The 23,400-nt window shown below is 42.4% G+C and overlaps 1 protein-coding gene across 1 annotated transcript; it reads left to right on the forward strand.

Moving 5' to 3' along the window:
• Positions 1–241: 241 nt before the first annotated feature.
• On the forward strand, positions 242–16,791 carry LOC123751404 (uncharacterized). The gene is made up of 12 exons (XM_069332777.1): positions 242–353; positions 2,430–2,545; positions 2,780–2,976; positions 3,265–3,463; positions 5,605–5,754; positions 6,488–6,603; positions 8,181–8,268; positions 9,695–9,876; positions 10,918–11,028; positions 11,231–11,467; positions 15,667–15,805; positions 16,256–16,791. Exons 1-12 carry the CDS (start codon positions 320–322, stop codon positions 16,466–16,468), a joined length of 1,782 nt encoding a protein of 593 aa, XP_069188878.1. The 5' UTR covers positions 242–319; the 3' UTR covers positions 16,469–16,791.
• Positions 16,792–23,400: the final 6,609 nt, after the last annotated feature.

Raw genomic sequence — 23,400 nt, forward strand, 5'->3', positions numbered from 1 at the left:
GTTCCATACGCCTCTTTTTTTTTCGCTCTCTAGTACGTGTAGGAAACGTTATGAACAACCCAAACTAGATACTATAACTAGAAGTGAAGGGAACTATCAGAAGGAAAGAACCAAGCCCTTACGACCTACACAGGACTTGGAGTATTATAATTAGAAAGCAAAAACACTGTTTCTAACGTTGCCTATGTCTTATCTGGGAACGAGTGAAGGTCCTCTGGTGGGAGCCAGCAGGTGTGTGAGTGTCAGGTGTGTGGCTTCTATACTAGGGCTCCTCACAGCTCTCTCTCTCTCACACACCCTCACTTCTCCCTTCACCACCATGCCTCACGCTTCGAGCCTCCTCATCTTCCTCTGTAAGTTTTTCAAGACGATCAAATTTGTTTTGGTTAAAAAACAGAGAGAGACAGACACAAAGAGAGAGACAGAGAGATAGAGACACAGAAAGAGAGACAGAGAGATAGAGACACAGAAAGAGAGACAGAGAGAGACACAGAAAGAGAGACAGAGAGATAGAGACACAGAAAGAGAGACAGAGAGATAGAGACACAGAAAGAGAGACAGAGAGATAGAGACACAGAAAGAGAGACAGAGAGATAGAGACACAGAAAGAGAGACAGAGAGATAGAGACACAGAAAGAGAGACAGAGAGATAGAGACACAGAAAGAGAGACAGAGAGATAGAGACACAGAAAGAGAGACAGAGAGATAGAGACACAGAAAGAGAGACAGAGAGAGACAGGGACAGAGATACAGAGAGATAGAGACACAGAAAGAGAGACAGAGAGATAGAGACACAGAAAGAGAGACAGAGAGAAACACACATAAAGAGAGACGGACATTCAGACGGAAACTGACAGACAGAGAGAAAGAGAGTCAAATACAAACATAGGTTCGGGTTGCATATAAATATGTTACATATTCGCTCGGAAGGCTTTCCGAAATGCATATTAAAATCGACCATTGCAGGAAGAAGTCTGATTTTAAATCATCTATAAAAACAAAAATAGATACCAAACAAGGATTTGATATATAAAAAATGATTAGGAAGAATACTAAAAAACGAGATAGGTCATGTAACCGATAATGACAGAGATATGAGCGGTGTTTTAATTGAGTACTTTTCCATTGTATTTTGTACAGTACAGTAATATACCGTACAAGTATAGTACTCTATTATACTTATACAGTATACAATAACTGCAAATTTTGCAGCTCAACAAATCTCTGTAGATGGTATAAGGGTCAAAATTGAGACTAATCTGATGGTAACTGTAGACAATGTTATACAAACATGTGAGGAGATGTGGTCCTCATATGTCCTCATATGTCCTCATATTGGGTCTATGTCCTCATATGTCCTCATATTGGGTCTATGTCCTCATATGTCCTCATATTGGGTCTATGTCTCCTACGTGTCATTACTCATTATGAGAAGATTAGCCATGAAGGGTTTAGGCACATCCCCCTCCTCATCCTCTCACACAGTTCCACTCACATAAGGCTTCACTCACAAGATGATCCACCGTCCTTCTTGAAGGAGTTTCTCAAGTCATCCTCGAATTGATATCGAGTCTCCAGTAATCAAGAGTATTTCTCGAGACGACATTGGACATCACTTCTACTATCCCAAGGATATCACTTCTACTATCCCAAGGATATCACTTCTACTCTCCAGAGGACATCACACATACTCTCCAAAGAACATCACTACTGGTCTCTAAGAATATATACGAAACCGCTTAGGCAGTATTAATGCTAATATTGACATGCTCAAATATAGTGTCTTTCCTCTACTGCAATTTATTGATCTCACAAGACAGGTTCCCCAATTTACGCAAGGCTTAAAAAATAACATTTTAAAATTAAAGAAGACTAATTATCAATTATACAAATTTTATGAAGGCTTGATTAATGACTAATTATCGACCTTGTAACCCGTCAATGAATAATTCAAACATATTTTTCTATTAGAGCTACGCAAATGCTAAGGTTCTTGCGTCTTTGAAGATAACACAACTATTTTCACAGGAAACATCATCTTGCACACACACACACACACACACACACACACACACACACACACACACACACACACACACACACACACACACACACACACACACCTATAAAATCGATAGGGAAGATTTCCTGAGACCTGGAACTTTAAGAACAAGAGGTCATAGATATAAACTAGCTAAACACAGATGCCGAAGAAATATAAGAAAAATTCACTTTCGCAAACAGAGTGGTAGACGGTTGGAACAAGTTAGGTGGTGGAGGCCAAGACCGTCAGTAGTTTCAAAGCGTTATATGACAAAGAGTGCTGGGAAGACGGGACACCGCGAGCGTAGCTCTAATCCTGTAACTACACTTAGGTAATTATACTGAATTAACTATAAAGTAATTTCGTTTCGCTTCTTGTCCCCCAGCTTGTGTGTGCTGGGGGCCCACCAGGGTCCTCACACAACTCTCTCCTGAGGTACAGCAGCTCGCTGACGACTTCTTCAACTGGAGACTAGCAGACAAACCCGAATTTGCTTCCTTAGTAAGTAATATTTATAGGACATTTCAGACATGATTTTATCCTACCTGATCTGGCGAATTGATGTGGCGCTTTCATGGCTATTTCTTGCTGGGGAATAACTGCTATTAACACTCGCTTTTGTATACTTTAGTAATTATTTCGTGAAAATGAATGATGAAACAGCTGTGGACTAAATATATTCTTGGAACGCATTATACAACATTGGTATATTCGACCACTTGCATGTTGATTCAGGTAGGTGTGCACGACTACGACGACCAGCTGGACGACATGTCTCTGGCAGCCTACCAGAACCGGTACGACCAGTGCCAAGTGTTCCTCGACCAGGCTGAGGCTCTGGAGGCCAACCTGACCCTCAATGAAGACCTAGTCAACATCCGAGCCTTGAAGGACGAACTAGTCACCTATATTGACGGATACCCCTTTCAAGGGTTCGAATCCCTTAATACATTTACATAAGTTATACACCATATAATACATTCATCACTGTCTGGAATGGTTGTATTTATTTGATTGTAAATCTACAGGTTGACCAGACCACACACTAGAAGGTGAAGCGACGACGACGTTTCGGTTCGTCCTGGACCATTCTCAAGTCGATTGTCTTGAGAATGGTCCAGGACGGACCGAAACGTCGTCGTCCCTTCACCTTCTAATGTGTGGTCTGGTCAACATACTTTAGCCACGTTATTGTGACTCATTTGATTATAAATCAACAGGTTTTTGGTACCATTATGTAGCATCGAAGGAGTTCATATTGACTTGGAGACCCTTATCTCGTGGATGGTGTTTGAGACGCCTGAGGACTACGAGAAGCTGTTGTCTCGCTACGAGAAGCTGCCTCAACAGCTGAAGCAGATTCAGGCGCTCATGGAGGAAGGAGTCGCTACAGGCATCGTTAATCACGCTATTTCCATGGTGAGTGTTGCACTGTAGTCTACACCTGCCATGGTGAGTGTAGCACTGTACTCTACACCTGCCATGGTGAGTGTAGCACTGTATTCTACACCTGCCATGGTGAGTGTAGCACTGTACTCTACACCTACCATGGTGAGTGAAGCACTGTACTCTACACCTGCCATGGTGAGTGAAGCACTGTACTCTACACCTGCCATGGTGAGTGTAGCACTGTACTCTACACCTGCCATGGTGAGTGTAGCACTGTATTCTACACCTGCCATGGTGAGTGTAGCACTGTACTCTACACCTGCCATGGTGAGTGAAGCACTGTACTCTACACCTGCCATGGTGAGTGTAGCACTGTACTCTACACCTGCCATGGTGAGTGTTGCACTGTACTCTACACCTGCCATGGTGAGTATAGCACTGTACTCTACACCTGCCATGGTGAGTGTAGCACTGTACTCTACACCTTCCATGGTGAGTGTAGCACTGTACTTTACACCTGCCATGGTGAGTGTAGCACTGTATTCTACACCTGCCATAGTGAGTGTAGTACTGTACTCTACATGCACCTACCATGGTGAGTGAAGCACTGTACTCTACACCTGCCATGGTGAGTGAAGCACTGTATTCTACACCTGCCATGGTGAGTGTAGCACTGTACTCTACACATGCCATGGTGAGTGTAGCACTGTACTCTACACCTGCCATGGTGAGTGTAGCACTGTACTCTACACCTGCCATGGTGAGTGTAGCACTGTACTCTACACCTGCCATGGTGAGTGTAGCACTGTACTCTACACCTGCCATGGTGAGTGTAGCACTGTACTCTACACCTGCCATGGTGAGTGTAGCACTGTACTCTACACCTGCCATGATGAGTGTAGCACTGTACTCTACACCTGCCATGGTGAGTGTAGCACTGCATTCTACACCTACCATGGTGAGTGAAGCACTGTACTCTACACCTGCCATGGTGAGTGTAGCACTGTACTCTACACCTGCCATGGTGAGTGTAGCACTGTACTCTACACCTGCCATGGTGAGTGTAGCACTGTATTCTACACCTGCCATGGTGAGTGTAGCACTGTACTCTACACCTGCCATGGTGAGTGAAGCACTGTACTCTACACCTGCCATGGTGAGTGTAGCACTGTACTCTACACCTGCCATGGTGAGTGTAGCACTGTACTCTACACCTGCCATGGTGAGTGTAGCACTGTATTCTACACCTGCCATGGTGAGTGTAGCACTGTACTCTACACCTGCCATGGTGAGTGTAGCACTGTACTCTACACCTGCCATGATGAGTGTAGCACTGTACTCTACACCTGCCATGGTGAGTGTAGCACTGTACTCTACACCTGCCATGGTGAGTGTAGCACTGTACTCTACACCTTCCAGGGTGAATGATTTTTTTTTCGAAGCAATAGAGGGATTCGAACCTGCGATTCTGATGATTCCCAGACACTCTTCCATTGCCTCAAAATGATTTCCGTCGATATATCACCTCATTGTGATATATCACGTCATATATCATGTCATTTGGAACTGACAGATTCATGCGACTATTCGCCCAGATCTTTCTTGATACCTGTCGCTGACTGGATATTCTGCTTGCTTTCAAACGACTGGTTTATTGGTAACACCTTAAATTAGATTGGCTGATGGTGGATTTCCGCTTAAATTTAATGCGATGCCATTTTTGCATCCAAATTAATACACCAAATGTCAATGGTATAACATTATGTTCGATCACTCAACCGGAATGCACCAGTAAATATATGTATGGTTAATCTTGGTCTTTTGAATATAATTATGATTTGATTAGTCTTTTAAAATATATTGCCGAGTTTAGCTTGAAGCTCATTGTACGAACACCCTTCACCACGCTAATACGAACACTCTCCACACCAACAGTACGAATCTTGTCTTATTATCGAAGCCGTAGCCCATTAAACCGAGGTAGAGACAATATTACGATGGCTTAAATTTCCATGTTGTTGTTATAGATTCAGCTACTGGGAACAAAAGTTCCAAGTAGCACGGGCTATGGTGAGCCCGTAGTGGACTTACCTGGCACAGGAGCGGGGCTGTGACTTGATATATAACCATAAATCACAAATCCATAAATCACCCGGTCTTTGTGTGATCAGGAAGGTGTGGTAGAGGGCCTTCAGAGGTTCGTGGTGGAGGTGGCGGAGGAGTCACCACTGTGGTCTCCACTCTCCACCTTCCCCGACAACATCACCCAGGACCAGATCAGTGACTTCCAGAACCGCGCCAGGACCATTATCGTCGACCAGGTGAGCATTACGAAGCATTTATCAACGTAAATCGTAAATTATCATCTGTAGCACAAAATATAAACTACTTTTTTTGCGTGCTACATTTGTACATGGACACAGAGTAATTGTTCAGTGAGAACATCAACGTATTTTAGGATATGTTGATGTTCTCCGACATCTTTGTACAGTAATTCATTCGTTGTCAACAGCGTTGCCTTCTTGAACTGTGTTTACTAAATATTTGCCTATAATTTGGGAGTCTCACAAGACCGGATCTATTTTCCGAATTTAATCGAGGTTTAAAAGGCAGTGATTGTTTGAATAATAGTCTTATTATTTTTTAATAATAGGTAATTATTTTCAGAGATATGAACATTTAGAGGTTTCCTCAGTTTATCCTTAAAGAAGTATAATTATTTTGTACCAAGTTAAATGGAAGAAAACGAGATTCAATAAATTAAAATGACGAGAATAAAAGTAGAATTCAATTCTACAACATGAATATCAATCCTAACATTTCATTATTCATTTTATTATTACGTCTAACATTATTCTTAATCCTAACATTGGTTTAATTTTAGCATAGTTCTATTCAAGGATACTCCTGCTAGTGTTATATATATTGAAGAGAATAGATTCTGTATTTTTATAAAAATAAGTCTGATTGGGTACAGAAAGGATGTGACAATGTGAAGGAAGACAACAATTATCTCTTGTGTTATGCTGTGCAACACTTCTCCTCCTCCTCCAGGTCTCTCCAGCGTTCCAGCAGCTGAGCGACTATGTAAATAACGACTATGTCACTCGTCCAGACATAGGAGTCACCAGCCTGCCCAATGGCGAGGCTTTTTACTCACAATTGATCAGGTAGGTTACTGTCCCATCACACACCTCTATGATGACTGAATGACTGAATGAAACAGATATATCTGAACAGCGAGAAGATTAACTTCAGTATGAATAAAAGATGTATGAATGTATAAAATATGCTAACAACAAAACTGTGGGCAGAAGTCATCCACCTCAATGAAGTTCAATATTCAAATCACTCTGAAGGGTTCATTCCCCCCCAATCTGAAAGGATAACAAATTTCTGGTGTGCTCTGGCAAGACTTCTACACTGCAAGTATCCTGGTAACTATGTTTCCCAATCCACTGAAGCAAATCCACAAGGGGAGAGAGAGAGAGAGAGAGAGAGAGAGAGAGAGAAAGTAAAGAAACGATCAGAGTAGTGGTATTTCATTGACGGCCGGCCACGCGAGGCGAAACGACTTCTCACTTATGCTACACCTCTGATGTCTCTACAAAATCAGACTAGAGTCAAGCTCAACAGGGTTGAGAGAAAGAGACTTTTCTCCGAGTACATCAGCACAAAAAATCGATATTGCTGCAGGGAGACTTCCTCAGCACACAATAACAGGAACAAGGCTGAAAAAAACACGGCACCAAGATTATATAATCTTGGTGCCGTGTCAATAACCAGAACAACAGAGTCTACATCAACGGAAAACTAGTATACAATTAACAAAGTAAACCTCACGTGGAGGTTTACTTCACAATAACAACAAATTTACCCCACATCAAACTGCCTCACACAACATGGAGCTACATCCGGATACTATCGTTAGTCTACTGGATTAACCGAGATACTTTAAGATAAATTATCATTATATTTGTTCCATTCCTATCCGGATAAGCGATCCAGATAACAGGTACAAGCAAAACTGGGAGATCCCTTTGGGCATTCATTGGGTATTAACTGCTCATTGGGCTCTCCCAGTTGGGCACATGTGTGGAGGATTCCTCCACACATGTGTGGAGGAAATGCAACACAACACATGTGCGAAGGATGACAAAGGGTTATTGCATTATTGTATATCAGGTATGACATAATTACACATCATACAGCTATACAATTTAAAGTTAAGAAACATCAAAATGAATATCGCGATAATTATAATATGCGGACGAGGAGTCACAATAACGTGGCTGAAATATGTTGACCAGACCACACACTAGAAAGTGAAGGGACGACGACGTTTCGATCCGTCCTGGACCATTCTCAAGTCGATTGTGAAGGGACGACGACGTTTCGGTCCGTCCTGGACAATTCTCAAGTCGATTGTGAAGGGACGACGACGTTTCGGTTCCGTCCTGGACCATTCTCAAGTCGATTGTGAAGGGACGACGACGTTTCGGTTCGTCCTGGACCATTCTCAAGTCGATTGTGAAGTGACGACGACGTTTCGGTCCGTCCTGGACCATTCTCAAGTCGATTGTGAAGTGACGACGACGTTTCGGTCCGTCCTGGACCATTCTCAAGTCGATTGACCGAGAAGTCGTCGTCGCTTCACTTTCTAGTGTGTGGTTTGGTCAACATATGTATAATATTTCGTCACGAGAGAGAGGACAGCGTTGTGTACACTACTGCCTCTCGTCTCCAGGTTCCACACAACCACAAGCATGACAGCGGCCGAGATCTACCAGTTGGGACTTGACGAAGTCACTCGCATCGAGGCCCTGATGGCCGAGGTCAGTCTCCTAATACTTGAGTATCATAGGGTATCGAACGCAGATCAGCGTCCGATACCCTATGGTCCAGGTGGCTTGGCACAGTTCCCTTCCCTCAGTTCTATTCCAGCTCCCTGTCATCATGTCCCAGTTATTTGTTCTTATATCCAAGGTCATTGTCCTCATATTCCAGCTTCTTATCCTCGTATTCCTGCAAATTGTTCTCATATCTCAGAACCTTGTCTTCATATCCTAGCTCCTTATCCTCGTATCCCAGCACCTTGTATTCATATCCCAGCACCTTGTCCACATTTCGCAGCTCCTTGTCCTCATATCCCAGCACATTGTACTCATATCTCAGCTCCTTGTCCACATATCCCAGCACCATGGCCTCATATCCCAGCGTATTGTCCTCATATCCTAGCTTCTTATCCTCATACCCCAGCTTATTTTCCTCATATCCAAGCTTATTGTCCTCATATCCCAGCTTATTGTCCTCATATCCCAGCTTATTGTCCTCATTTAACCCATGGGTTAAATGGTCGTGGGGCTTTCTTCCCGTAATTACCTAAAATTAGCGTCCAACAAATACGACACTTCTAGTCTGCTTCTGAATACGTAGAACCATATGTATTATTCACTTGCGTGTACCTCAGTCTTGAACAAACCTCAAGACTAAAATTGACTATGTACGTACATCGAGAAGTGCGGTACACCCAGAGGTACACCCAGAGGTACACCCAGAGGTACACCCAGAGGTACACCAATGTTCCTCTGGGTGTACCATATCCGTATTATGTTGAACTGGTGTTCGGGCGATGAAACTATGTGGTATGTTAAGGTCTCACACCCTTGCCCATTATGTTCTTGATTGTCCGTTGATTAATGTATATAGAAACACTGAGATAAGGACTGTTCCTGAGCAAATAGCCTGGATGTGTCACAAAGGAAAGGTTGAGGATATTCTTGAGAGATATAAGAATTTTGCACCAAGACTGTAATATTTTGTTGAATTATCCGTATAACTAGGTCATAAAAGTATTTGTGTACGTCTGATACCATACCACTTGTGAAGGAGGAAATGTACATGTTTATCTCTCAGAATGTTTGGTAACAGGTTTATTGTTTGTGATGTGTGTCTATGTATGTACTAACACGTTGTACTGAACGGGGTGAGAATAGCTTGAGCTACCTCATCCCTTTGTGTGTATTTTACCTCAATAAACTTATTTCAATTTCAATTTCAATTTCAAACCTAAATTCAGAGGGATACTTATTTAAACTTAGGTAGCTTCTTGCCCTCACATTCCCTGAGCACTAGAGTCACTTGCCCCTCGGGTTCAACAGTCCAGGACTCATCAGTCACCCATCAGTCACTCATCACCCTTGTCTTTGCAAGGTGCAGCAGGCAGACAGATAGACACTGTTGTTGTTGTTGTTGTTGCAGATCGTGGCAGAGCTTGGGTACAACATGACGGTGGCAGAGTTCTCAGAAATGATCAGGAACGACCCCGAGTTTTTCTACGACAACCCTGACGACCTGATGAACGACTTTGATGATCTCGTACACAATGTCATCACACCTAAACTTCCGGAGGTTTTCATGAACATCCCCAAAGCGGAACTGATGTAAGGAGAGAGAGAGAGAGAGAGAGAGAGAGAGAGAGAGAGAGAGAGAGAGAGAGAGAGAGAGAGAGAGACAGAGACAGAGAGATGTTACAATGCTAGGCAATATTTTTCTCTATGCTAAGTTCAGAGTTTTTTCCTTGCAAGGACGCAATCTCTTTGAGCAAAATTAGCCGACTCGAGCTAGAGTTACAATATGTGATCACTGAGACAAAATCACGTATCCACTTTCCGGGTTTCATAGTTTGAGTAAGCACATAAAAACAATTCACTTGTATAAACATGACTGTCAATTTAAATATATTTATAATATATAAAATAACTAAAGTTACAGGCGGATAAGTCATAAACTATCACTAAAACGCTAAAGAAAAGCTTAAGGAAGTACAACATTAAAATGATTGGATTCTAAATATTCAATATGTTTTCTCTATAGCATCTTTAAAGACACAACAGACGCTATTTCTCCTGATAAGTAAATCACTTAGACGTTTAGGAATAATTTAGTATAATCCAATGAGGCAATATGCAGTGTAAAAATGCTAGAAATGAGCGTCAATCTAGTTTGTTATAAGCTTAACAAAAGCATATAGAAAGGGTTTGGGTTCTTCAACAGTTTACACGGATATATGATCTGGACATAGCATAAGGACTTCACCCTAAACATGCTAATCCCATTACCAATAACCAGCTCACATTTTAGGTTCTTCCTTTATTCAGCCTGACTAAACCATCACCACGTTAGTCAACCAAGATGACTGAAGCGCCAAATTATATCCACTTGGGCGTTATAAAATTTTATATTTGGAAATGGTTAAGTTGAACTTAGCCAAAACATGTTAGGACCATTATTGGTGCAAAATGAACGTTGGAGAGGTCATTTTTTTCATTCTTTCCATGTAATATATGTCAGTCACATGGATCAGGTTATGTGGTAAATGAGAGTGAGTTTAAAATTTATTCTGTAAGATATGCTGCTCTTAAAAAGGCAGATTTTTTGTTTATAAACGTGCTGAGAGTGATATAAATTTCCTGTGGTTTTAGAGTGCAAGCTGATCCTTCACCTAGTGGAGCCGGAGCCTACTACTTGAGCGGGTCCTACGACGGCTCTCGTCCTGGTAAATTCTACGTGAACACGTACTACTACGATGCTCAGTAAGTCAATGAGGGGCAACACTGAGATGCACCGCAGTGTTGCTTTGTACCTGCTGAACCTGAAGTGTTCTATATTATAGAATGTTAATATTTTGGGTGCACGGATTACAGTATATACGAGATGCAGGGATGAGATGTGATGCAAGAATGTGACGCAGGGCTAACTCTGTTTTGAATAAACATCACCTCTCTTCACCCTCAGGGCAAAATACGAGATGTTGACCCTCTCCATGCACGAGGGCAACCCGGGCCACCACCTACAGGGTTCACACAGCATTGAGAGCCCCGACATCCCCTACTTCAGGAGAGTGACTGAGGACCGCGACTACTGGCAAGCGCCCTCAAGGTTCCCTCTATACACGGGTTTCATCGAAGGTTGGGGCCTGTATGCTGAGACTCTCGGCTTTAATTTGGACCTCTACGGAGATCCTTACGACAGGTAAGGATCTTTTTCGTCCAAACGTCACAAAAATGATGTGCTAAATAGTAGGGAAATTTACGCCAACGGCGATGCGGTCGACCTGTAACACCTGTATCCCAACAGGTGTTCCAGGTGAAGAGGATCAATGGATTGGTGGATTGAAAAAGAAAAAGAGGTGGATTGGCGTCAATCTCCCTACTCTAAATTGCCTATTTTTTTTTGTTCCAGCATCACAAAAATTATATACTAAATTACCCTTTTTTTGTCCCAACGTCACAAATATGATGTGCTAAAATGCCATAATCTAACCTAAGTGAGGACCCACGAATAGAAAACGGGACAGCTAGTCAATTTGAGAGCTACTGGGATTTATAATACACCATATATAAGCCGTTGGGGGGGGGGAGTTAATACGTCAAAATACGATGCATTTAGTATTCGAGAAGACAGCTTGAATACTCACTGGCTCTCTTCTGATCCCCACTAGTGACTGGGCCACTATTTCTTTACTCGTTAAAAAGTATACTCGCTACTCGTTAAAAGTTGAAAGTATAGTTAAAGTTAAAAAGTAAAGTTAACAGTTAAAGTTAAAAGTATACTCGTTAAAAGTTAAAAAGCATTCTCGTTAAAAAGTATACCTGTTGGGTAATGAAACAGCATTGCTTTAAAGAGCATTTCTGCTTGTCAGTGGCTGACTGAACTGGCACTTCATCATATATCATATACACTCATTTGCGAGATGATTCGCGCGATTATAGAGCGGAGTTTGTATGGAGACGAGAGCCCTTGCCTGGGACAATACTTACCCTGCACCTCTGATCTCCCGGAGTCCAGAAACAAGAACATTTTCTTACACTATTTTAGTGTAGTTTAGAGATCTACCGAGCTGGACGGTAGAGCGACGATCTCGCTTCATGCAGGTCGGCGTTCAATCCCCCCGACTGTCCAAGTGGTAGGGCATCACTCCTTTCCCCCTCCGTCCCATCCCAAATCCTTATCCTGACCCCTTCAAAGTGCTATATAGTCCTAATGACGTGGCGCTTCCTCTGATAGTTCACTTTCCTAAGTCACATTTGAAACTATTCGTTGTACCCACCAGAGTGTAGGAAGTAATGTGTAAAAACTTTATTTGGTATCAGTTTGGTGCCTCAAGAACCCTGTTTGATTCAGTGTAATCCCAGGTTATATTATTTATACCGTATGTTGGTTCATTTGGCTTAAACTATATGCTTAGGAGTAATCGGGTGCAGGTTCGAATCCTGCTTCATGGCTCCAATTGATTTTCTCACAATTGTGCCATATTAACTTGGTGAAGTGATTTACATCTACCGTTTTTCACGAGAATATAGCCATAGAAACTATGAAAAACACTCGATTTGAAAGAAACAAAAAAGCTCAGTATGTCAAATCTTAATTTCTAGTTAAAGATTTATCATACTTTTGTGTTAGAGGAGACCACGTCCAACACACACAAAAGAAGAGTACCTAATCAATAATGAAGATCCAACACGATACAAAAATAAAAAACAATTGACATATGGATGAAGAGAATCACAAATTTGCACGTATTCATTGACCAAGAGAGAATGCTTACAAGAGTTTATAGTTCCATATGGGAATAATGCTTCAGTATGGACTGGAAAAACACAAAATACTAGTGTGAATGTGCTTAAAGCTTCGACTTGTACATTACCTGTTATCTGGGGCCGTGACGTTGCGCTGTTGGATGGCTTGTGATTAAATATCCACGTGGCTCTACTTACTGATAACGGAGCTCACGAAAACTGGCGACTTGTACCACAAAAATATATAAATCGTTTATAATCCTCACTAAAACCGGCGATTTATACCACAAAAATATATAAATCGTTTATAATCCTCACTAAAACCGGCGATTTATACCACAAAAATATATAAATCGTTTATAATCCTCACTAAAACCGGCGATTTATACCACAAAAATATATAAATCGTTTATAATCCTTACTAAAACCGGCGATTTATACCACAAAAATATATAAATCGTTTATAATCCTCACTAAAACCGGCGATTTATACCACAAAAATATATAAATCGTTTATAATCCTCACTAAAACCGGCGATTTATACCACAAAAATATATAAATCGTTTATAATCCTCACGATATGACAGTCGAGAGGTAACTGCTCCTCCTTGTCCAATCACCCAGGATGTAAACAATGGACTGAACTCGCCGCTCTGCGAGAACGACAATTACCATTCTAAACTGTTAAGTAGCGATTACTTTAAACAATATAACCTACTAGTATTTTTTAGCAAGTCGGGGGAGTATAGTTTTGTGGTATAATGGATATATTGCAAATATTGACGTATATTCCGGCAGGTGAACGCACCCGATTCATATACTCAGCTGCCCTTCGGTTTCTTAATCTCGAAATACGTAATTCCTTTTTAACAGGAATAAATGGAGAGTAACACTTAATTCTTAGGCTGCTAGGGACATAATGTAACATGTTATTTATGGAAAAGCAATCCTGGGGGGAAGATAATGTTACGGCAGGATGTAACAGGTTTTAAAGCGTTACCTCCGCCCAGTACCCGGATTCACGAAGCAGTTACGCAAGTACTTACGAACGTGAACATCTTTCCTCAATCTTTGACGGCTTTGGTTACATTTATTAAACACTTTAGAAGCGTGAAAACTTCCCAATCAGCTGTTGTTATTGTTATAAACAGCCTCTTGGTGCTTCGGAGCTCATTAACTGTTTAATAATTGTAAACAAAGCCGCCAAACATTTGAGAAAAAATGTACAGGTTCGTAAGTGCTTGCGTAACTGCTTCGTGAATCTGGCCCCCTAGGTTTTGAAGCATTACTTCCGCTCCGCTCTCTCTCTCCGAGCTAAGAGCTCAGGAAATATTTAGGTTATTATTGCCTGAATCATTAACCTAACTCTTGGCTATTTTAAATACCCTGTTTAGTCTCCTTTTTCCGGATGCAACCCACAACAGTTGACGAGCTCATAGGTGCCTACGTACTGCTACGTAAACGGAGGCATCAAAATATAATGGAATGTGCCTGAACGTTTCGAATCCCATTGGAATCGAACCCACAATAAATAGTGTGTGTGTGTGTGTTAGAATTTGTGAAATACTTATGCTTTAAAGAATGTACTTAATTTAAGACCAATTTTTGGGGGGGTGGGGAGGGGGGGTGGGGAGGGGGGGGACTTCGCAATGTTGCAATGTTGTTGTCCAATGTTTTGCGTGTTGCTGAACCTCTTAAGACGTCATTAAAGTACTTTTGTTTATTAGTTTTATCGTAGATATTTGATTTAAGATCAGCATATACCAAGTTTAGTTGTGCCTGCATACAAGTATTTGAAGATGCCATGGTGATGGAGGAGGTGTTGCAAGCTGGGGTAGGGGGAGGTGTTGCAAGCTGGGGTAGGGGGAGGTGTTGCATTCTGGGGGGAGGGGGGAAGTGTTGCATTCTGGGGGAGGGGGAGGGGGGAAGTGTTGCAAGCTGGGGGAGGGGAAGGTGTTGCATTCTGGGGGGAGGGGGGAAGTGTTGCATTCTGGGGGAGGGGGGAAGTGTTGCAAGCTGGGGGGAGGGGGGAAGTGTTGCATTCTGGGGGAGGGGAGACGTGTTGCATTCTGGGGGGAGGGGGAAAGTGTTGCATTCTGGGGGAGGGGGGAAGTGTTGCAAGCTGGGGGGAGGGGGGAAGTGTTGCATGCTGGGGGAGGGGGAGGGGGGAAGTGTTGCATGCTGGGGGAGGGGGAGGGGGGAAGTGTTGCAAGCTGGGGGAGGGGGAAGTGTTGCATGCTGGGGGAGGGGGAGGGGGGAAGTGTTGCAAGCTGGGGGAGGGGGAAGTGTTGCATGCTGGGGGAGGGGGAGGGGGGAAGTGTTGCATCACTCAAGGAACAAGGCAGGTCTGGCGCTGGTGGGCCTTGTAGTAATATATTATTACTCTCCAGTAAAGTGCAACTCCAATATATGCTGTTTTTAACTACTTACTTTTATTATGGAGTTATTACAATTTACTCACCATGCTCTATTGCTTAATTATTATCAACTGACATTTGTCAGTAAGGGTGACTTTGTAAAACCAGAGGTGCGTGCCTGTTTACATAGGTACAGTCAGTTCAGAGTACATTCATGTACACACGTACTAACAATGCAATGTGTCCTCATGTGCAGAGAAACCGACATTACTGTGCGTGTCTCCGTGTCCTCAGATACGGCCACTACTCAGACGAGATCTTCAGGGCGTGTCGGCTGGTAGTGGACACGGGGATGCACACCTTCGGCTGGACACGGCAGGAAGCCGTCGACTACATGCTCCTCCACACAGCCCTCGCTCAAGCCGACATTGAGGTAGGCCTCGGCTGTCGTAGGGTGGGTTGGTGTTGGCTAAGACGAGTGTGTGTGTGTGTGTGTGTGTGTGTGTGTGTGTGTGTGTGTGTGTGTGTGTGTGTGTGTGTGTGTGTGTGTGTGTGTGTGTGTGTGTGTGTTGTGTGTGTGTGTGTGTGTGTGTGTGTGTGTGCGCGCACTCACTTAAGCGTAAAGACTTAAATGTGTTTGCAAAGTCTAATGTCTGCTCCAGAGGCCGGCCATTCGAGCCATTAACAATACAATCAGTCCATTCTATAGTTCTACTTATCAAATCTACATTTAAAACTGAATATTAACTTAGCTTCAACCACAATATTCATCTAACCCATTCTACTTATTTAAAACTTTTAGACTGTGTGTGTGTGTCTAAGCACATTCTGACTTAACTGTGCTTGCTAGTGTTAATATTTCTAAGTATAACTATCTCAACAGCATGAGATTAACCGCTACATCAGCTGGCCAGGCCAGGCACTAGCATACAAGGTCGGGGAACGCAAGCTGACGGAACTCAGGGAGAAAGCTGCCTCCCAGCTTGGCGACGTCTTCGATATTAAGAAGTTCCACGACGTTGTCCTGGATTCGGTGGGACCTCTGGCCCTGGTGGAGGAGGAGGTCGACGCCTGGATCGAAGCTGGAGGCGTATGATTAGGATTTGACGAAGAACTGCCCGTAACGCTTTGCGTAATAGTGGCTTTAGGCATTGTATGTACTAGATCTATCAATAAATTCATCAGTGTTTTGTATCTCACCTTGTATGTATGTGCTTTACCTGAATAAATATTTGATTTGATTTGAACCCTTAAATATATTTGAATATACAAGAGTTTGTATATACAGTAGGCTCAGGAATCAGGGAGGCCCAGTAGGCTCAGAAATCTGTACACCAGTTGTTTGACAGTTGAGAGGCGGAACCAAAGAGCTAGAGCTCAACCCCCATATTAATTAAATAAAAAAATTCTTCACCTTAATAGTGATTCATTTTCCAAAGGAATATATATGAGTTTTATTAAAACAATTTTAATTGGGAATAATAAAGTAAATCAAATTATATAAATTAAAAAGGCATTTATTGCAGTAATATTATTAGGCCTACTACGGCCAACCAGAATCAAATAACTACCAAAATGTTCTTATTCTATAACATGCATTACTAATTTAACGTTGTTGTTGTTGTTAAAGATTCGCTACCTAGAACAAAAAGTTCCAAGTAGCACGGGCTATGGTGAGCCCGTAGTTGCTGTTCCACCATTTACGAATAAAGCTTTTGATATGATTGATATGATATGATTAATTTTGTGTATGCGTATGAATATACGTTAGACTTATATCGAGGTCCCCGCCCCCCTAAGGTCGAAATTCCCACCTTTTCCCATGATGCAGCCCCACAACAGTTGTCTAACACCCTGGTAACAATTTACTGCTAGGTAAACAGATGTATTAGGTGATAGGAAACGTTAGTCAACCATTTTGGTCCCGCAAGGAATTAGGACCCCAGGATTTACGATTATGAGTCGAGAACGAAGCTCACTCTACTACGGAGACCCTACTTGTCTAGAATTTATAATAATAATTTTAATTTCGCAAGATACAATGGGATTGTGAGAGTACATAAGATTAGTATTTTTTACTTTTAGCATTTTGGGCAGAAACTATGAACTGATTGGTGTGTATACAGTTCAATAAATCTGCTACTGCTTATAATTTTGTAATTAGTTCATGCGGTTTTGAGTCATATTCGGTTGACAACTAAAATGGTTCAATAGCTTCACGAGTTGTATAGATCCAGCGTGTAGGAGGCCGGAACAGATATAGATAAGATAGCCCTCATATATTAAAGAATGGAGAGAAACCTGTATCAAAGAAAACTATATAACATGGTATACTTAAGAAAATTTGGTTGCGGCAGAGGGTCTGGATAAAGTCACTCTACGGTATGAGGATAGGAGCATGAGGACAAACATTGGACATACACACAGAAAGATAAACAAAGGAAACCCAAAACAAGAAGAAAAGTAGAGCCAAAAATAAAACAAAAATGCGTAACAAAAGGCTGAGGGGTCTGTTTTGGGTTACTTTGAGCACCCAGACAGGAATTTAAAACAAATTACTTTGTTCTGTTGTTGAAACAACCGATTCTATATATTCTATGTCTATGTCTTCTATAAAGACATAGGCATAGTCGTCTACGTCTTTCTTCATTATATATCACTTAAAATCTGTATATCATGTGCTAAATTTCTTTAACAATTCCTATATGTTAAGTTATTTATCGTTTAGTATTAAGTGTTAACCATCTTGATTATCTTGTGATGGTTTCGGGGCTTAGCATCCTCGCGGCCCGGTCCTCAACCAGGCCTTCTTTTTGTTACACACCTCCAGGAAGCAGTCCGTAGCAGCTGTCTAACTCCCAGGTACCTATTTACTGCTAGGTGAACGGGGGCCTCAGGGTGAAAGAAACTGCCCATTTGTTTCCGCTTCCACCGGGGATCAAACCCGGAACCTCAGGACTACGAATACCGAACGCTGTCCACTCAGCTGTCAGGCCCCTATCCAGGTTTGGTCTCACCAGTAGCTGTCGGCTGGTGAAGTCCGAACCTTTTGGGCATCAACAGTGCGGACTGGCTAAGCAATCGAGCTCTCTGCAAACTCCATACAGTCCCTGCGCTTTTAGCCTTGAACTTCAGTTTTTCAGCCCTGCGCTTCAATCTTTCCGCCCTGCGCTTCATTCAGCCCTGCGCTTCAGTCTTTCAGCCCTGCACATCAGTCATTCAGCCCTGCGCTTCAGTCTTTCAGCGCTGCACATCAGTCATTCAGCCCTGCGCTTCAGTCTTTCAGCCCTGCACATCAGTCATTCAGTCCTGCACATCAGTCTTTCAGCCCTGCGCTTCAGTCTTTCAGCCCTGCTCTTCAGTCTTTCAGCCTTGTGCTTCAGTCTTCTAGCCCTGCGCTTCAGTCTTTCAGCCTTGCGCTTCAGTCTTCCAGCCCTGCGCTTCAGTCTTTCAGCCCTGCGCTTTCGTTCTTCAAAGGAATTTGTTGACTCACCAGGGCGATCGAGGGTGTCAAGAGAGAGAGAATGACTCTTGCCTGTAGATGAGACCATTGGAATGATAATAGACAGAGATTATAGGGATGCAGTTTGTACTCCCAATTAACGTCCCAAAAGGCACACTTAGATTGCCTGAGTGTGCCTGCCTCAGTTCTTATTCCTACTACTATCCTCCCTACTACACCTTAACGTTTGTACCTTTTGCCCTGCTCCTTGCCACCTCTCTCTCTTGCCTATTTATTGCCCTGCATCAAGACCTTAGAAGAGCTTTAAGAGTTCCTGAATCTTGCAGTGGCCACCCTGAAGCCATCAACACAGCCACTCTCCTGGTCAACAAAGGTGTCCAGCAGCTGGACACCCTCATAAAGACTGTGAAGCAGTATCCTCCCCCGCGATAACAGCTTGATGGTTAAATGCAACCTCAGAATACTGAGAAAAAAAATTGTACCACTTACGGGCTATTCATGCCCGTGCCTCTTGGGTGGCTTAATCTTCATCATCATCATCTGAACAAGTCCATAAGGGCTGTGATGAGGGTTCGAACTTACACCCAGGATGTTCCAAGATGCGTTTTAGTCGACTATGTCACGACGTGGTTAAAAGAACTCATATGTTCGCCCAAAATCTTATGTTTTTGCACTATACTCTCTCAGCCTTCCCCACATTGCTGTAACTATGCAGACTTTACACTGTCTTCAACACTATAAATATTTCCATCTCAATCCCCGCCCCATACACACCCTCCCCCATACACCCCACACTCCCCATACACACCCTCCCCCATACACCCCCCCCATACACCCTCCCCCCATACACACACATCCTACTTGTCATTCCCAACCTTTCTTTCTCGCCAACACTGTACATAATTTCTTCTAAACATTGTCACAATCACAGTAACGAAAAGGTTGCAGCCTAAATGTAAATCTGTTACCTTAACATACATTTTGCAGGTCAATATCTGAATGCACTAATATTTAAACCAGTGTAAAACTCTACGATTTTTTGGAGGTACATCTAACCACTTCGTAAAGGTGTTCTGGTGTCAACCCCTCTTTCAAGGAGGGAATAGGGGCCGGCCCTCTTCCCCCCTCAATAACACTCTATAAAATCACTTTTAATCTTGCAGTCTGGCCTTCAAACTAAGACAGACAAACAAACGGACAAACAGCTACTCTCTTCTATAGACATAACTTAGACTAAGTCCACAAAAGCTTGAGTAATACAATCCACAACATTATTGAAGTTAACTTTTCTCCCCCCCCTTCAACCAAGTCAAAATTTCCACTGCTGAGGAGGCGAAAGTGGCTCCGATAAGACCATCTGATGGCCGCCTGACGCCTCTCTTCCGACGGAGGTCAATCCTCCCTTCCTTATGGTGTATTCCGCCAGATATTCCTGGGACCTTCAGCTCAATACGCACTTTTCTATTTGCACAGTCGACTTCAAATCCGATGCTGGCGTCGGGTCCGCTGCCATCTTGCAGATTTTCTCCGATGAGCAATTTGCATGCCATGATTTTTACTGCAGGGCTTCTGATTCAGTGCCCTTTTTTACGATTTCCAGCTGATCTGGGTCTGTGGGCCGGGTCTTGGGTTGGTTACTCTTCCTTCTCTTGTGTCTTGTTATCTAATCCACCCATTATAGATATCTGCTGCCGAAGCAGAATTTTCAGATCAAAGATTATTTACAGCTCTGGTGCCCATAAAATCAAGTCACAATCGACTTGAGAATGGTCCAGGACGGACCGAAACGTCGTCGTCCCTTCACTTTCTAGTGTGTGGTCTGGTCAACATACTTCAGCCACGTTATTGTGACTCCTCGTCTGCGTTATTTACAGCATTAGCATTTCTCGGTGGCACGTTTGGTAGGCTTTCGTTCTTCCTGTCGTGTCTGGTAATGTTATATAAAGAAGTACAGCGTCCAACACTCAAAAAAGTTCACATGTACAAGCGCAAATAAATTCACTTGCACAAACAAAGAAATTTACGTATTTTATTGATTGTATTTCCTTGCCAGCACATGTGCCGCCTGATTTTAAGAAACATATTTTTAATTTGTGCCTTAAACCCAAACTTCTGGATAATAATCAGCAATATCTTAACCACTTGGGCGGGACGGTAGAGCGACGGTCTCGCTTCATGCAGGTCGGCGTTCAATCCCCGACCGTCCAAGTGGTTGGCCACCATACCTTTTACCCCCCCCGTCCCATCCCAAATCCTAATCCTGACTCCTTCCCAGTGCTATATAGTCGTAATGGCTTGGCACTTTCCCTCATAGTTCATTTCCCCCTTCTCTATAAAATTATATGACTCAGCATTATCTCGTTATAGAAGTATAAGAATGAACAATATCTCGCTATAAAAGTACAAGTAGCAGCCATACTCGCTATAAATGTTATATGACGATAATTCAAGGCATCGATTGACTTTTATAATATAAGAATGAATGATTTTAGAATTGTTTTTTCTTAATTAATTAATTAAGAAAATTAATGAATTAATTACAATTAATTCTGTCTTAACTGTCATAACTGACGTTGTTGTTTTTATTATATGATATAAATCAGCGAAATATATAAGGTTATGTTAGGTCAGATTAGGTTACCATAGGACAGGTTAGATTAGGTTAGGCTAAGGTTGGGTTAGGTTAGGTTTGGTTAGATTATCATAGGATAGGTTAGGTTAGGTTACCATAGCTTAGGTTAGATTGGGTTAGAAAAGGTTAGGTTAGGCTAAGGTTAGATATAGGAAACTCAGTAATACAAAACGTGAACTTTTGGGGGTTCTTTTTGGACCATTTTTGGAACCTTTTGGACCATTTTTGGAACTTTTTGGGTTCTTTTTGGACCATTTTTGGACTTTTTGAGTTCTTTTTGGATCACATTTTAAACGTTTTGGGTTCTTTTTTTGGCCCACTTTTTGGACTCTTTGGTTTCTTTTTGGACCACTTTTTGAACTTTTGGGGGTTCTTTTTGGACCACTTTTTGGGGTTCTTTTTGGACGACATTATTACTACCACCATTACCATGTTATGTGGACGGGCTGGAACATAATTACATCAATTAAGAGTCATGTTATTACCGAAGGAAATGACAAAACCGTGATGCATCTCTTACAAAATCATTGAACCACGACCCGGAATAGAACCAATCACCCTGGGTATAACCTCACACACACACCATAACCCCTGAACCACGATATGCAACAGATCCTTCCAGCAGTTTAGCGGCACCTAGAGGAAGAGCCGGTCGGCCGAGCGGACAGCACGCTGGACTTGTGATCCTGTGGTCCTGGGTTCGATCCCAGGCGCCGGCAAGAAACAATGGGCAGAGTTTCTTTCACCCTATGCCCTTGTTACCTAGCAGTAAAATAGGTACCTGGGTGTAAGTCAGCTGTCACGGGCTGCTTCCTGGGGGTGGAGGCCTGGTCGAGGACCGGGCCGCGGGGACACTAAAGCCCCGAAATCATCTCAAGATAACCTCTAGATGGCGTTAATCTGTGGCGGAATCCTCGGTTTTTTTTTCGCTCCAGAGTTTAATATTTCTTTGTAAAATACGATACATGAGAAGGAATGTTTAAGGTAAAAAATTAAACGGTGAAGTGAATTGGTAATAAAATTATTATTATTCATTATTTAATTATAATTAACAAGATAATTGTCATTATTTAAACAAATAATTGAAGACACTTGAAGGATGTTTATGGGTTAGTGTTTGTTTGTGTTAAGTTTTAGACTCACCATAGAGCCTCACCACAGAGACTCACCATAGAGCCTCACCATAGAGCCTCACCACAGAGACTCACCATAGAGCCTCACCATAGAGCCTCACCATAGAGCCTCACCATAGAGCCTCACCACAGAGACTCACCATAGAGCCTCACCACAGAGACTCACCATAGAGCCTCACCACAGAGACTCACCATAGAGCCTCACCACAGAGACTCACCATAGAGCCTCACCACAGAGCCTCGATCACCGTACACCTTCAACTAGCTTTAAAGAGCCACGCCGCAAAGCTTAATCTGAAAGAAGTGCGGAATGAAAGAAGTGCGGAATGAAAGAAATCATGCTGCCTAAACCCTTCTCTCATGTGGCCAGACTTCATTCATAACATAATTGCCTCGTTTTGTGTGGCCGTCCGGTACACTAATTAATAAACTATGCTGATTAAACATATATTGGTTAGGTATTCAGAGGTTAGTGTAAAGGTCACTCACATATAGAGGTCATATAGTGTAGAGGTCACATATATAGAGAGGTCACATTCATATAGAGGTCATATAGTGCAGAGGTCTCACATATAGAGAGGTCACATTTATATAGAGGTCATATAGTATAGAGGTCACATATATAGAGAGGTCACATTCATATAGAGGTCATATAGTATAGAGGTCACATATATAGAGAGGTCACATTCATATAGAGGTCATATAGTATAGAGGTCACATATATAGAGAGGTCACATTCAGATAGAGGTCATATAGTGTAGAAGTCACATACATCCAGAGGTCACACAGTGTAGCATAAA

This window comes from Procambarus clarkii, chromosome 4, assembly GCF_040958095.1.
Source record: "Procambarus clarkii isolate CNS0578487 chromosome 4, FALCON_Pclarkii_2.0, whole genome shotgun sequence".
Classification (NCBI taxonomy): domain Eukaryota; kingdom Metazoa; phylum Arthropoda; class Malacostraca; order Decapoda; family Cambaridae; genus Procambarus; species Procambarus clarkii.

Coding starts and splice junctions, on each gene's coding strand:
- LOC123751404 (XM_069332777.1), top strand. CDS start 320: ATGCCTCACGCTTCGAGCCTCCTCATCTTCCTCT. Junction 354..2,429: donor GAGCCTCCTCATCTTCCTCT/GTAAGTTTTTCA, acceptor CTTGTCCCCCAG/CTTGTGTGTGCTGGGGGCCC. Junction 11,468..15,666: donor TACGGAGATCCTTACGACAG/GTAAGGATCTTT, acceptor CCGTGTCCTCAG/ATACGGCCACTACTCAGACG.